Raw genomic sequence first — 15,757 nt, 5'->3', positions numbered from 1 at the left:
CTGTATGCTTCTTGAACCTTTGTAGATGTCTTTTTCCTCAGATTATGCAAGATTCTTTTAAAGTGCTTCCATTTCTTTGATTTGTGTCTCTTCAATACAAAAGTTATGAATTTATATTATTCATAGGTTTCAAATTTTATAGTGTTCCAGAGTTAACAGAATGTTTTCTTCTTAGTTTTTTTTTTTGGGGGGGGGTATTTGAAATTTTGTTGACTGAGTGACCCAATTTCTCTACCTTGGTTTCAATACCTGATACTCTCTCATGACCCAATATATTGGTGATACTTTCCTATGATTTTTAAACTCATTTCAAGTTTTATTTAATTTTTCCTTCTGTTTTTATTTATTAGATGATTTTCATTAATTTATCCAATGGTTAAAATTTTCATAGTCTTTATTCATATCCTTTTTTGAGTTATGTCACCATGTTTATTATTGCTATTTTCAATTCATTATCTTTGTCATTCAAGTCACTTTTTTGGTGAAAATTAGTATTGAAGTATCAATTTTTGCCAGAGACTGTTTTTGGTTGTTCCAGTTTGTGTATTTGAGATAGGACCTGTGATGGTTTTAACGAAAATAGCCCCATAGGCCCACAGAGAGTGGCCCTATGAGTAGGTGTGGCATTGTTGGAGTATGCGTGGCCCTATTAGAAGTTTTCACTAGGAAGGCAGACTTTGAGGTTTCAGAAGCTCAAGTCAGAACCAGTGTCCCTCTCTCTATTGCCTGCTGATGCACATACAGCACTCTCAGCTACCACTCCAGCATCATGTTTACCTGCATGCGTCCATGCTTCCCATCATAATAATGATGGACTAAATCTCTGAACTGTGAGCCATCTCCAATTAAATATTTTCTTTTATAAGAGCTGGTATTAACTTTGCTTAAGAAGCTTCTCAGTTACAAAAAGTCCCATTTACAAAAAAAAAAAAAGTCCCATTTACTTATTGTTGTTCTGTGTCTGTGCTACTGGTGTTATACTTAGTAGTCTCCTTTGCCCATGCATTGAAGGCTACTTACTACTTTCTCTTCTATCAGGTACACTGTGCTCAGATTTATATTGAGGTCTTTAATCTATTTGGACCTGGGTTTTGTGCATAGGGATAGATATGTGTCTATTTTTATCCTTCTACATGTTGACATAAAGTTATGCCAGCACCATTGTTGAAGATGCATTCTTTTTTCCACTGTATAATTCTAGCTTCTTTGTCAATAATCAGGTGTTCATAAGTGTGTGAATTAATATCTGGGTCTTTGACTCGATTCCATTGGTCAACCTCTCTGTTTTTATGGCAATATCAAACTGTTTTCATTACTGTAGCTCTATAATAGAACATGATATCAAGGATGGTTATGCCTCTGGAAATTCCTTTAATGTACAGAATTGTTTTGACTATTCTGGGTTTTTTTGTTTGTTTGTTTTCCCATATGAAGTGGATTATTATTCTTTCAAGGTCTTTGAAGAATTGTATTGGGATTTTAATGGTGATTGCAATGAATCAATAGGCTGCTTTTGGTAGAACAGCCATTTTATTATGTTGATCTTACCTAACCAAGAGCATAGGAGATCTTTCCATTTTCTGGTATCTTCTTCAATTTCTTTTTTCAAAGACTTAAAGTTCTTGTCAAAAACATCTTTCACTTCTTTGGTTAGTTTTAGTTTCTGGGTATTTTGAAGGGTTACGTTTTTATGATTTCTTTCTCAGTTTCTTCATCATTTGTATATAGGAAGGTTATTGATTTTTTTTGAGTTAATCTTGCATTCTGCCACATCACTGAAGGGTTTTATCAGCTGTAGAAGTTCCCTAGTAGATTGCTTGGGGTCACTTATGTATACTATCATATCATCTACAAATAACAAAAGTTTGACTTTTCACTTTCCAATTTGAATCCCTCTTGTTTCCTTTTGTTGTCTTATTGTTTTAGCCAGAACTTCAAGAACTATGTTGAATACATACGGAGAAAATGGACAGCCTTGTCTTGTTCCTTATTTAAGGGGATTGTTTTGAGTTTCTTTCCATTTAATTTGATGTTGGCTGTTGTCCTCCTGTATATTTCTTTTATTATGTTTAGATATGTTTCTTGTATTCTTGATCTCTCCAACACCTTTATTATAAAAGGGTATTGGATTTTGTTGAATGATTTTTGACATCTATTGAGATCATCATATGTTTTTTTCTTTCATTTTATTTATATAGTATATTACACTGATTGATTTTCATATGTTGACTGATTGACTTTCATATGTTGAACCAGTCCTGCATCTCTGGGATAAAGCCAACTTGATCATGGTGGATGATTTTTTGATGTGTCTTTAGATTCTGTTTGCCAGCATTTTATTGAGTATTTTTGCATCTATGTTTATGATTGAAATTGGTCTGTAATTCTCTTTCTTGCTTGATTCTCTATATGGTTTTCATAACAGGTTACTATAGCCTCATAAAAAGAGTCTGACAATGTTCCTCCTGTTTCTATTATGTGGAATACTTTCAGGAGTATAGGTATTATATATTTAAGGAAATGTTCAATATTCTTAGCCATCAGCAAAATACAAATCAAAACTACTCTAAGATGTCATCTTATACCAGCCAGAATGGCTAAGATATTAAACACCAATGATAACATATGCTGGAGAGAATGTGGAGTAAGGGGAACACTACTTGATTTCTGGTGGGAGTGCAAACTTGTACAACTACTTTAGAAATCAATATGGTAGTTTCTCAGAAAATGGGGAATCAACCTACCTCAGGACCCAGCAATACCACTTTTGGGCATATACCCAAAAGATGGTCAATCATACTACAAAGACATTTGTTCAACTATGTTCATAGCAGCATTATTTATAATAGCCAGAACCTGAAAACAACCTAGATAACCCTGAAGTAAAGAACTGATAAAGAAAATGTGGCATATTTACATATTAGAGTACTATGAAGTGGTTAAAAAAATGACATCTTGAAATTTACATGAAAATGGATGGAACTAGAAAAAAACATCTTGAGTGAGGTAACCAAGACTCTTATAGATGAATATGGTATATACTCACTTATGAGTGGATACTACCTATAAAGTAAAGGGTACTGAGCCTATAGTTTGAGATCCTACAGAAGCTAAGTAACAAGGTGAACCCTAAGAAAAGCGTGCATAGAGCCACCTGAAAGGGGGAAATAGATAAGACTGCCTGACAAAACTGGGAGCATGTGGGTAGGGAGAGTAGGGAGGGCAGAAGAGGAAGACAAGGGGAGTAGAGGAGGTAAAAGAAGAACTTGAAGGAACAGAATAGTCAAGATGGAGGAAAGACAGAGATGAGAGCATGAAAAGAGATATATTAATTGAAGGAGTCACTGAGGGTTTAACAAGAAACCTGGCTCTAGAGAAATTCCCAGAAATCTACAACAATGACCCCAGCTAAGACCCTAAGCAATAGAGGATAGGATGCCTGAACTGGCCTTGCCCTGTAGTTAGACTGATGAATATCTTAAATATCACCATAAAACCTTCATCCAGCAACTGATGGAAACAGAAGTGGTGACTTGCATCAGAGCTTAAGACTGAAGTCCTAAAGTCTAGTTGAAGAGTGGGAGAAGTGAGACTATGAGTGAGGAGGTCAAGACCACGATGGATACACCAACTAAAACAGTATACCTGAACAAATGGGACCTTGCCAACTCCAGCCATACATGGAAGAAAACAATATAGGTCCAATATAGTTCCTCTGAAAATAGGTGACAGTTCTATGGCTGGGGAATACTGTGGGGCTACTGGAAGTGACACAAAAATTTAATTCCTATTGTGTGTACTAGCTTTTTTGGAACCTATTTTTTATGGATACCTTGCTCAGCCTTGATATAAATGGGAAGGCCTTTGACCTTGCCTAAATCAATGTGCCTTACCCTGTCTGAGAAGTGGATAGGGGTGAGGTGGGATAGTAGGTGGAAGTGTGTGAGGAAGAGAGGGAGTGGAAACTGGTATTGTTATGTAAGATGAAAAAAGATAATTTGATTCCTTTTTTAAAAAAGTAAAAAATAAAAAATAAAGTTGTAAATTTGACAGTGTTTAGTTTATGTATTGTCAATAAAATGATATTAAAGAAAAAAGAGTTGTTATCATGCAGGTTCTTCATAACCATAAAAATCTATGACAGGAACTATGCATCTGGAATTACATTTTTGGTAGTGTTTTTTGACATGGAAATCATCTCTCTCTTTTATTGAGTATGTATTTAAAGATTTGTTTTCTCTTGCTCCAATATTGACCACCTGTATGTAATGTAGGGTTCAGTCTTTGGGTAGCTCAATGTTTATGTTTGAATGGACTATCAGAATTGATTCTTGCTTAGTTAAATATAAGTGGTGTTTTTAATTCCAGAAGCAGACCTTTTGTAAAGTTTGAAAATTCTCATAGTCAACCTTAAAGATTCTGAATGAGGTGCCCAGAACTTTTCCTCAGACAATGGATAGGTGCTGAAGGAATTACCAATGTATATCTGAGATCTCTTACAGAAGACTAGCATGGAAGATTGGGTAGGTCAAAGATAGTTTCAGCATGGAAGTGGGCTAGAGTATGTCTAATGTCTCCCTGAGGAGGGACAGTCCTTGGGTCTCTGGGGTGGATAGAGTTGATGGCATAAAACTAGTCTAGTATCTTCCTGAAAAGGGACTGCTGAAAGTGGAGCAAGAAACATAAAACTAATGATTTTTGCATTCTACTTTTGCATCTTGCTACTTTGATGAATGAATCTGTGAACGGTACTGGTGTCAGAGGTCCTTCTGTCTATGTGTTGCTTTTATTGGTTAATGAATAAAAACCTGCTTTGAGCTTATGGCAAGAGCAGAACAGAACTAGGCTGGAAAAGTTAGAGTGAATGCTGGGAAAGATAAGGGCAGAATCAGAGGAAAGCCATGGAGCCGCTGCAGGAGACAGATGTACTGAAATTTTGCCGGTAGGTCATGACCTGGTGGTGATGCACAGCTTAATGGAAATGGGTTAAATTAAGATGTAAGAGTTAGCCAATAAGAAGCTAAAGCTAATGGGCCAAACAGATTTAAATAATGTGTGATTATTTCAGGGCTCAGCGGCTTCCATCAATACTGTAGAAATTTAACTGTGAAGATTTTGGGTCATTTATTTATATAAAGTATCATCTGTGAACAAGGATACTTTGACTTCTTTCTTTACTATTTGTACCCACTCTATCTCAATATTAAATAAATAATTTAAATAGGATCATAACATTCAATGTCATAGATGGAGTAATTTAAAACTTAAAAAGTCCAGGACCTGATCAATTCTGTAGAGAATTCAAAGATGACATAACATTAGTATTTGTTAGATTATTCAGTTAATTAGAAAGTAAAGTAACATTTTCAAATTGTTACTACAAAACTAATATCAACCTGATATCAAAACTAGAAAAATATCCAAGGAAAGATAAAATTATAGGTCAATCAGTATCATTGATGAACATTGATTCACAATTTCACATTAAAATACTTGCAAACAATATTCAAGAACACATCAATGTGCTTATATATCTTGATTAAGTAATTTAGCTTGTTCCTAGAGATGCAGGGATGATTCAATGTCAATAACTGCAATCCACAATAAAAAAAATTAAAGAACAAATATCATATAATTATTTTATTAGGTGTAGAAAGGGCCATTGATAAAAATCCAACATCCTTTTATGTTTTGGTTTGGAGAATATAATCACACATCATTTCATATTATCATATACAATATCTATGTTTTCCCGTTATTTGTTATTAATCTATCTAACTCTCAGTTTTGCCCTCTATTGCATGGAATACAATAATAGCATCTATTGCATTAATCTCTAAAGATTAAAAGGCACAATTAATAATATCCTATGTAAGCAGAGAGTTACATATTTGTAAGATCATAGCAAAAAACAGCCACTGCACAGCAGAACACTGGGTAAAGAACAATTTTTCCTGACGATCCACATGTAAGGTCAGTGAGGTCATCATGTTGCCTTTCATCTACATCTGCTCTATTCGGTTTTCAGTAACTACTCTACCATGACTAACTCTAAAACTCTTATTAATGTGAAACTAAATTGTTACATGATTTTTGGACTGAAGATCTAGAAGGCACACTGTGTGGGATACTTTTAAAACACTTGGGCTAGAACAGGCCCTTAGTTCTTGTTTACTGAGTAAATTAATAAATGGATGAAACTTGCTAGAGGATACAAAAAGATATCATTTTCTAGGTGGTGAATAACATGCAGCATTTCACAAAGTGTTGTGTGTAGTGAGGAGGTGAGCAGGTCTGCTTTTCATCCTGCCTGTCTCTTGCAAGGCTAGCTTAAAACCCGAAATAACAACACACAAACTGTATTCATTTAAACACACCTGGCCCATTAGTTTCAGACTCTTATTAGCTAATTCTCATATCTTGCTTTAACCCATATTTAGTAATGTGTGTAGCACCACGACGTGGTGTCTTACCGGGAAGGATTCATCATGTCTGACCTGGAGACTGGCTCCATCTTGTCTGTCCTAGAGAGGAGAGGCATGGCGGTCTGACTAACTTCCCAGCATTCTGTTCTGTCTACTCCACCCACCTAAGGCTGGCCTATCAAGTGGGCCAAGGGAGTTTCTTTATTAACCAATGAAGTCAACAGATAAAAAGAAGACACACCTACATCAGTTGTGTTTTTTTTTTTTTTTTGTGAAAACAAAACGAATCTCTGTTTAAATGGGTAAAGCTGTGGTTACGTGATGTAAGACTACATCCCACACTGGAAACCTGAAATGGTATGATATGAAAACAGAAAGTTCAAGCAAAGAGTCTAAAGCAAAGAATGATAAAACTCTAAGCAGGCTTTCCTAAATAAGGAGCAATGGAATACCAATTTTGATGTGGAAATTATTATGAAAAGATATCTCATCAATAATATATTTAAAATACTGCGTATTTGTAACAAAAGCACACAGATTCATTTTCACTTGAAATTTATATATTTAAATTGATGCTTTAAAATGATACTTTATATATTTATATCCATTGCATTTATGAATCAGAACATGCTATTTTAAAGATACTTTTATTTAATAGTACTAAGTTTTTCATTATGAGCAAATATTTAAGCCAGTGAAATATAAAATGCTCACTCATTCTTAATGGATTTGGAAAGTCAATCCATTCTTATCACTCTAATCACATGAAAAGCTGCATATTGAATCATTTGAAGTAGCACAAAGTGGTTATATACTGAATTGAGATCACACTTGGGAACATGTTTTGTATGGACATTCACACAAAGAAAGTAGACATTCGACCATATGTAGTAATTAAAAAATATAGACATATACCTATAAACTATTGTCATTAAAAATCAACGAAAACTACAATGACTTTAGCAATCTCTATGCAATGAAGTTTAACAATCACAGATGATAATAAGATTATCTCGAACAAAAGCTAATAATAATACAGTTCTATAAAATTTATTAATGGGCATACTCAGATATGATTGTTTTAAATTAAATTACATTTATTTGGTAAGATTAGCCTTTACATTTTGTCCCATGAAACTATAAAATTTTTCTCTGCTTATTTTCATTTGCAATTCTATGATTGTCCCTTTTGATATTATAGCACTGGAAAAATATATAAAATTTATAAAAATTTGTCCATTTAAAGGATGTTTTATTAGAAACACAACTAAAAAAACCTAAAAATATACTAAACACTTGTATATATGAACATTGGAAGCCCACATAAAAGTATTATCAAAATGCCATGCAATTTTCTGTGTGTCTATAAAAGCAAATTACAACATTAGAATGCCCTCGGAAGCTTTTCTAATCTGGACATAATTCTTTTTCAAATAGCAAGTTAAAATGTGTGGGATATATTTGCCACAAAACCCTTCTGTTAGCATTGTACACACTCAGTCACCTAATAGAGTCTGCCTAGCCACTAAATGGAATTATTTATAACATCCTTGGAATATAATTATATGAGCCACACTTAACCATCTGGGCATTTTCCTTCTTGAGGACAAGTTGCAATGGTTTAGTGAAATATTTATTTATATATTTGTCTTTCTTTGTACAAAGAAAGAAAATAATCCTTATAAATTCGTCATGTTTTGTTCTAAATTTCAGAGTAAGGTCCATTCATAGCATATAAAACCAAATAATATCATTATTATTAATTTTAATAAAATTATACTGTATGTACAGAAAATACATTCTTAAATGGCTAAGAAATCTCAAAGGTGAAACTCAGGCATTAACCCTGCATGGCCCCATATTAAATACAATTTCTTGAAAGAACTATAAAATTATAATTATTGAAGAGCATAGGTAATTAAAATTGTACATTTTGATTGAAAAATATTTGTAGTCCATTAAAATAGGGACTCTGGCTCAACTTCTTCAGTGAAGTTCTATACACATCCCAAGTCTTCACTTTAATTAGAACAAAAGACCACTATCAATGTTAATGCAGCATAATCATTCATAATAATAATTGCATATTAATCTTTTGAGTTTGCAGAACTATAGCAATGACATACAGCATGAGGCAGACACCTGTGTGGCCTTTTTGTGACTGACATGGTACATACTAATTATACCTGAGAAAATAAAATCTGTCTTCTGATGAGAAAAGCTACTTCTGGGCTTATTGGCTTAACCTATCAAAGGAGAAAGAATGAACACTGTTAGGTTTTTGTGTAGTCATTAAAGATTTCCCTGGGCTTAGACGGTCAATAGGTGGCTCATGCTTTAATTTTTGACTGGCTCCTAGAAATAAGAAAGCAGAACAACCAGATGTTTCTTTGGCTTTGCAGAGTGGATTTTGGCTAAAAAGCTCAGTGTCACCATTTTGTTTATTGCAAGTTTTGTAACTATATGTCCAAAAATATAATATGACCAGAAATACTGCAACAGTAAGTCCTGAATATGCCTTAGTTTATTCCTTTGCTCCTTATTATTCATTTAAAATCCTGATCCAGTTTGAAGATGAAATTATAAATGCCTTTAAGAAACAAGTCAACTCACAGTAAGCTGCACTTCAGTATTCTTACAAACCTCTCTATGCTCAAGGCACTGTCAGTGTATATCTTTGAAGGTAAAAGAATGGTATTATAGAATGAAAACTATTGGTGGTTAGCAGAAAGACTTGTGTTAAATAGATTAATCCTAAAACCACTGTTCCAGGAAGGCCAAGTCTAATATAATTTCTAGAGTTTATCTAGAGAGAAAACACGGTGTATTTCTGAGTGAGCATGCTGATTACCAGCAACATTCTACAATATAGTTTTAAATTTTTCAAATTTATGTCACTTCACATTCAAAATTCAATAAAACAAATCCAGTCAACTGTATGGTAGTCACATTTAATAGAGTACTTTGAACTCTGCAATGCTTTTTTCAGATTTCAGAACAGCAAACTCTAATGAGCAATTTTTAAGATAGCCATTTAAACTCATGGAATAGATCTGAATTTGCCTGCGTAGTGAGACAAATATCATGTGCTTGTTTCTGTATTCCTAGGCTGAGTTCTCAGTCCTGCATCGAAACAGATTGGAGAGTAATTTGTTTAAATATGTGAGACCTTTTCCCTTCTACTCAGCCCATGTATTGGCACTTTAAAATAATTCCTTTCCATTAAGCAAATGTGCATGTCCGTAACATACTAAACCAATAATATGACAAAATATAATTCACAGAGAAAGCTTAATTCTTGCCGGAATTAATTACATATAGTATGAAGTGTCTCAGAACATTATTGGCTAAGTCTAAAAACTTATTCTGAAAATATTAATTTTTTTTAAAAAAATTGAGTCAGGATGCTGACTCACCACTAATAAGAGAGTAACCAATATCTTATTTGTGTGACAATTATCTTTATAGCCAACAAGACTTCTACATCCTATGTAGTTATTTAAGAAGATCACTGGAGTTTTGAGGTCTGATATATATAGCCACAGACATATACGAAAGCACTTGTTTTTGTTGTTGTTTTATTTTGCTTTTTTTCTTGATGAATTGTATAGACATTTGGAGGAAGTATTATGAGAGTAGTGCATTCTGGTTTAAAATTATAACTTGAAGCCTAGTTTTCCTGGTATAATTATTTGCTTAGATTTCATGGTTTCTCAATTTACACAGGCACAGCATTATTGGGCTACAGCCATTGGGGATTATGTATGCTGCTTTTAGATATTTTACAATTATGGTGAAGTGGATCCTACCAAGGCTATCGATGAACTACCTGAGGCTGGTCATATGTGGAAAGCTCACACCAAAATGTTACATCACATTATGTTTTTAAATCAAAAAAGCTGAATTTTCTATTTTGCCTGGTCCAAGGCACGCACGTTGACATTACAGGGTCCCTCTGAGAGGAAAAAGACAACACAACATTTTTATTTACCTCAGAAGTCTGAATATGTCTCATTAAACTTGTTTCTTTCTTCTTAAATGAATTGCTCTATATAGTTAAGTAGAAAAATAAAACAAAATAAATCATGTCTAAACCAGTTCTTGCCATAGGTGTCATAGATGTTGGCTACATATGACTTCTCTTTTACTGGTAAAACATATCATCCTTTGTAATATTACATTTGTGGGGTATTTTGTTCATGCGTGAGTATGTGCACAATGCTCCTGCAGGTCAGGAGAGGGCATTGGATCCCTGGATGCTGGAATTTACAGGTATTTATGACCTGCCTAATGCAGGAGCTGGAAACTGAATTAACCTCCTCACGATTGAGTTTCAAGTGCTCCTACCGCTGAATCAACTCTCCAGTTGCTTAGTGCGGTTTTAATGATGGCATTTTCAAAATCTTTGGGATCCTTCATCAATGTGTTTTTTTTTTATTTTCATAGGCTTTTAAGATATTTTATAAGAATATAGGATTGATACAGTTTAGAAATTATTAAAATAGACAATTTTGAGTCTGAGAATAGAAATCCTGAAAACTCTTCCCCTAATTTCACATTTCAAAAAATACTAATTTAGACTGTTGATGTTCCCAGCTAAGAGGTTTCTGTAATAACACTTCATTCAGCCTCTTCCTGACTTCTGGTGTCATCCCTGAGACTTCATATTATGGGGCCAGATTGCCTGGGAATACTTTGTCAAGTACGATCAAAATGTGAGGTTGCCTAGCATTAAAATCATGTTCCCAGCATTCACTGAATAGGCCATCTATCACTCTTCTGGGAGACAGGAGAATGCACACTAGACAAGAAGATGGAAATCTAGGTGGCTTTAGCCACTCTCTGAATGGATGCTGATGTGCCTGCTTCTCCATCACCTGTCTCAGGTACTGCATCTGATAGGGATAGTGGTGATTTTATGACTGAGGCAGAATGCTCAGCCTTAGTCTTGACTGTCGCTTAGGCTCTCTTTTGTCTCTAGTACTGGGACAATATCCCTGGATTTCCTGCTTGGTCACTTTCACATCACGTATTCTTCATATTTTCCTGGCAAATGGAACATATATGATTGGTTATCTCCTGGAACCAATTATATATGAAGTACTTTGAGAAGTACTTGATACTTAGAAGTCTCAATATCCATTAGAAAATACTGCTGGTTCACATCCCATTCATCATTACCTTGCTCAGTACTTTATTCACTTGGAAATTCAGGAGAAAGTTAACATGTTATGCATCTGAAAAAGTCTTGAGGTACGCATGTCACAGCTGTAATACTATGTCACAAGGCTCAGGGCTCCCTTAAAACCAAAATGTGGAACAGCATCTTTAGAGTTCATGTACATATATTTTAAAGGTAATTTTATCTTTTCATTTGATCTTTTAAGTGATCTAATAAAATATTCTACAATCTACGAAATAAAAAGTATTTTGTCATTCTTTGTTTTAAATTCAACTTCATACAAATAACTGCATTACTGTGATTCAGTGTTGAACACCCTTGACATAGGATTGATTCTCTGGCAGTCTAAGCATTCTGTAACCCTTTCTCTGCTCATCTCTGCAGATTATGGGAAAGAAGCAGGGCCAGGAAAGCAGTACCTAGACCCTTGTGATGCCTTCCTATACACATTCAGCTGTGTGGCAAACATTCTCAAACAAGTATGTTCAATATGATTACATTAAGTAAGTACATTAAATATATTAAAAGGTAGTTTAATTTTTCATATAAAAATGTTCATACATAGGCACTTCAGATGAATACTTGTTTCTGCCTGAATTATTTACCATATTGTCCCAGTTATGTGCTCTGAGCATACAATTATTACTAATGGTAGGAAGAGCTGCCCCTTATAAATCCTTAGTCGATGATGGTTAATTCTTTTCTCTTAACTCTAGCTTTCTTTTAAACTAACCTTGCTTTATCCAAAAGAAGTAAAAGTCCTAGACACACAAGGATAGTTACAGCATTTTCCTGGCCATATGTAATGCCAATTGTTTCAGGACTGAAATGTGTAGGGAATGTCATAAGAAATATCTCATGGTCTGTTCTCAAAGGGAAACTGCATTACTCAGTATGAGAAGAATATTTTTAAACAAATGTGTTGACAAGGTAGGGTAAAAGCTTTGCTTTTCCATAACCAGGAATAATGTTTTAGTTTGAAGGGATATGGACTGTGGAGATTCTGAATGACAATGCCCAAATACAAACTCCATCTCCTACATGAGAGACAAAGGCTCTAAAGCACTTAAATTTTTGACAACATATTGGCATGCCTATTTTCTGTTTTTAATCTTAGCCACTATGAAGGATAACAAAGGGGGAAATGATAAATTTTTTCTTATATTTAGAATATTTGTTGACAAAAAAGACATCTCTTTCATAGTAGGGCTTTTTTTGCCAGTAGTTTACTATTGGCAAAAATAACATATGTATTTGATGATATTTTGATTTTTCAAAGACAAACTGTGAAAATTTTCCATTATTGTTACACAGTATTCTGTTAAAATCACTTTATAGCAAGGGATTGTGGGAAAGATGTAAGGAGGGACAGCCGTGTGAGATGACTTCCTGTAGCCTATTCCCTGCTTCTGTCATTCCATCGGAAACCACAGAAGGGAAAGGAAGGAATGTGCTGTCCCTTGTCAATGTACATCACTGCTGAAGTTCACATAGCATCAATTGAGGCAATTTAAGATTTTCAAAACGTGTAGCCTTCGGAAGAATTTGCATTTAAATTGCTCTCTCCAGTTTCTTGAGAGTTTCCCCCATGGAATGTTTATGGCTCTTTTTTCATTAGTACTTACAAAATTCAACTTCATAACCAGTGCATTACTACATCTAGTTGTGTCAAGAAGAGGAACTTCATTTTATAAAATAGAAACATTCAAAGTGATTCTGAGCATCAATCCCTCATTCAAAATGCATTACTTCTTCATATTGAACAGTTACTTGAACATTTGTCTGAAAACTTATCAGGTCTCCATGTCTAACATAGAAACTCAGTCACTGGAGATTTTATTAGAGAGAATTCTGGAATTTCTCCACATTCTGTCCACAGCAATGGTAATGCCAAGAATATCTTAAACCCCTCACAGGCTTTTTATTTACAAAAATACAGCATACTTCTCTGTAATAGATAAATCTTGGGTATTATTTCAATAATTGCTGTTATATACTAAAATGGAAATATAAAAATATCTAAAATGTACAAAATGTTCTTTCTTATGTACATTTAAAAATATGCCATATAATAGCTTTAAAATTGGGGTAAAGTCTTTGATCACACATACACACTCACACACACACAAATACCTGGTCAATTTAGAGATTTTGTTTTTATACTTGTAAACAAACTTTTAAAATGCTGCATATTTTCTCAGTTCTTTTCAACCAAGACATTCTCAAACACATCCAGTCCTGCTTTGAGGAAAACCTGAGCTGAATGAATGCTATTCAGCACATCAGACAGGGCCTCTTGAATGGTCTCATTTGAGGCCAGCGAACTGCACTGCTCCCAAGCCGCCTTCAGGATGGAAAACTGGCTTGTCTTCCAATCAAGATGGTACAGGATGTTTCTAAAAGAAAGATGGAATACGTAAATGTTTTATGTACAACTATATTTCCTTATCAAAACTTTGTCAGGAATAATGTCTACAAAATAATGAAGAAATTTTTAAAAATGCAGCATTGCTATTTTTCAACCTATAATGATTGAATGCACAGAAATAAATTTCACTTGTAGAATCAAAGAGCATCAGGCAGTGTACGCTTCCTGATTGAAGCATACAATGCTATCGCATATCATAAAGGGGTTTTCCAAAATTTTAAGCTAGAAATTTGCTACAGATGAAAATCATGTTATGTTGTCATGTTCAGAAAATATGATTGTGAGTCTTAATTCAGCCCTAAGACACATCAGTTCAATTAGTGTAAGATGAAGAGGATATATCTCTAGTAGTAGTAAACCCTCTACATGGAAATTTATCTTTTTCCCACAGTATTTTATAAACTTAAGGTAACAAAAAAAAAAAAAAAAAAAAAAAAAAAACAAAAAAACCAGCCCGGTGGTGGTGGTGAATGCCTTTGAATCCAGCACTCAAAAAGAGTCAGGCTGTGTAAGTTTGAGCCAATCTGGTCTACAGAGTGAGTTGCAGGGCAACCACCAAATTCTAGTCACTGGCCCCAAAGCCTTATAACCATATGATAATGCAAAAATGCATTAAATACAACTTCAAAAGTTTCCATAGTTTATAACAGTCTCAAATTTAGGCTTATTTAAAAGGCTGAAGTTCAAAGTTTCTTCTGAGATTCATACAATCTCTAATCTTCAATAAAATCAAAATCAAAAAGCAGATCACATACTTCAAACATATAATGGGACAGGATATGCATTACCTTTCCAAAATATAGGAAAGGAAGCATAATGAAGAAATACCTTACCAAAGCAAACCCAAAACCATCAGGGAAAGCTCCAAACTCTGAATCTCCATTTATGATATCTAAGTGCCTTTCAGACCTCCAACTACTTTGAGCTTTGTTGTTTGCAACCTACTTCTTTATCTTGGGCTGGTTCCACTCCCTGCTAACAGCTCACCTTGACAGGTATTCCACAACTCTTGCATCTCTAATATCTTGTGGTCACCATGGCAATACAGATTTCATTTTTCCAGCTTCACACAATTGCCTATATAAAGCCGTCATGCAGCGACACCCCTGACACATGTCTAGCAACAGGGACTTTTCTTAGTTACAAAGAAAGATTCCATAACCCCTTTATTCTATCCTCTACTGTAAAGCCAGCCAGAACCATGTGACTGAAGATGCCTAGTTATGCTGCATCCTGGGGCTAGAATGTGACCCCATTGTTTATTATATTTTCAGCAGCTTTTTGTTTTCAATGGTTTCCGTCACTGCCTAAGTTTGACTGTCCTGAAACTCAGCTGTAGACCAGACTGACCTTAAACTTAGAGATTTGCCTTTTCTGCCTCCTAAGTGCTGGGACTAAAGATACGTACCACAAGGCCTTGACTTAAGCTTTTCTTTAATTCATTTTCACAAGTAGGAAGCTTAGTCTGGTGCGATCTTGCCCTGAGATCAGCAATTCCTTTACTCCATTTCCTTATCTGTTTATCTCCGTGAACACTGGACTTAGCTGCATTCCATTTCCTGGTGCTCTTTTTCTCCTCAAATATTGCATTTTGTATTTTTACTTGCTCATCTTGGTTTTTTTATTATAAATCTTCATTAGAGCAATAACCACATTGAAGAGTCTATACTAGGTTGTTTTGAGATTTCCTCTGTCAAGGGAATTAAAATAAAGCTCTTCACA

At 34.5% G+C, this 15,757-nt stretch overlaps 1 protein-coding gene across 2 annotated transcripts in view; it reads right to left on the bottom strand.

Moving 5' to 3' along the window:
- Window positions 1-6,963: 6,963 nt before the first annotated feature.
- The window catches only part of Naaladl2 (N-acetylated alpha-linked acidic dipeptidase like 2), an 883,574-nt gene continuing 874,780 nt past the window's right edge, over window positions 6,964-15,757 (bottom strand). For both annotated transcript variants that reach the window (XM_038347191.1, XM_038347190.1), the window contains one exon: window positions 6,964-14,003. In XM_038347191.1, the coding sequence (XP_038203119.1) occupies window positions 13,805-14,003 (199 nt within the window). In that variant the 3' untranslated portion in view covers window positions 6,964-13,804. The remainder of the gene's footprint in view (window positions 14,004-15,757) is intronic.

Source organism: Arvicola amphibius, chromosome 11 (assembly GCF_903992535.2).
Source record: "Arvicola amphibius chromosome 11, mArvAmp1.2, whole genome shotgun sequence".
NCBI lineage: Eukaryota > Metazoa > Chordata > Mammalia > Rodentia > Cricetidae > Arvicola > Arvicola amphibius.
Note: the sequence above shows the minus strand (reverse complement) of the source record. Positions and strands in the feature narration are given on the sequence as shown.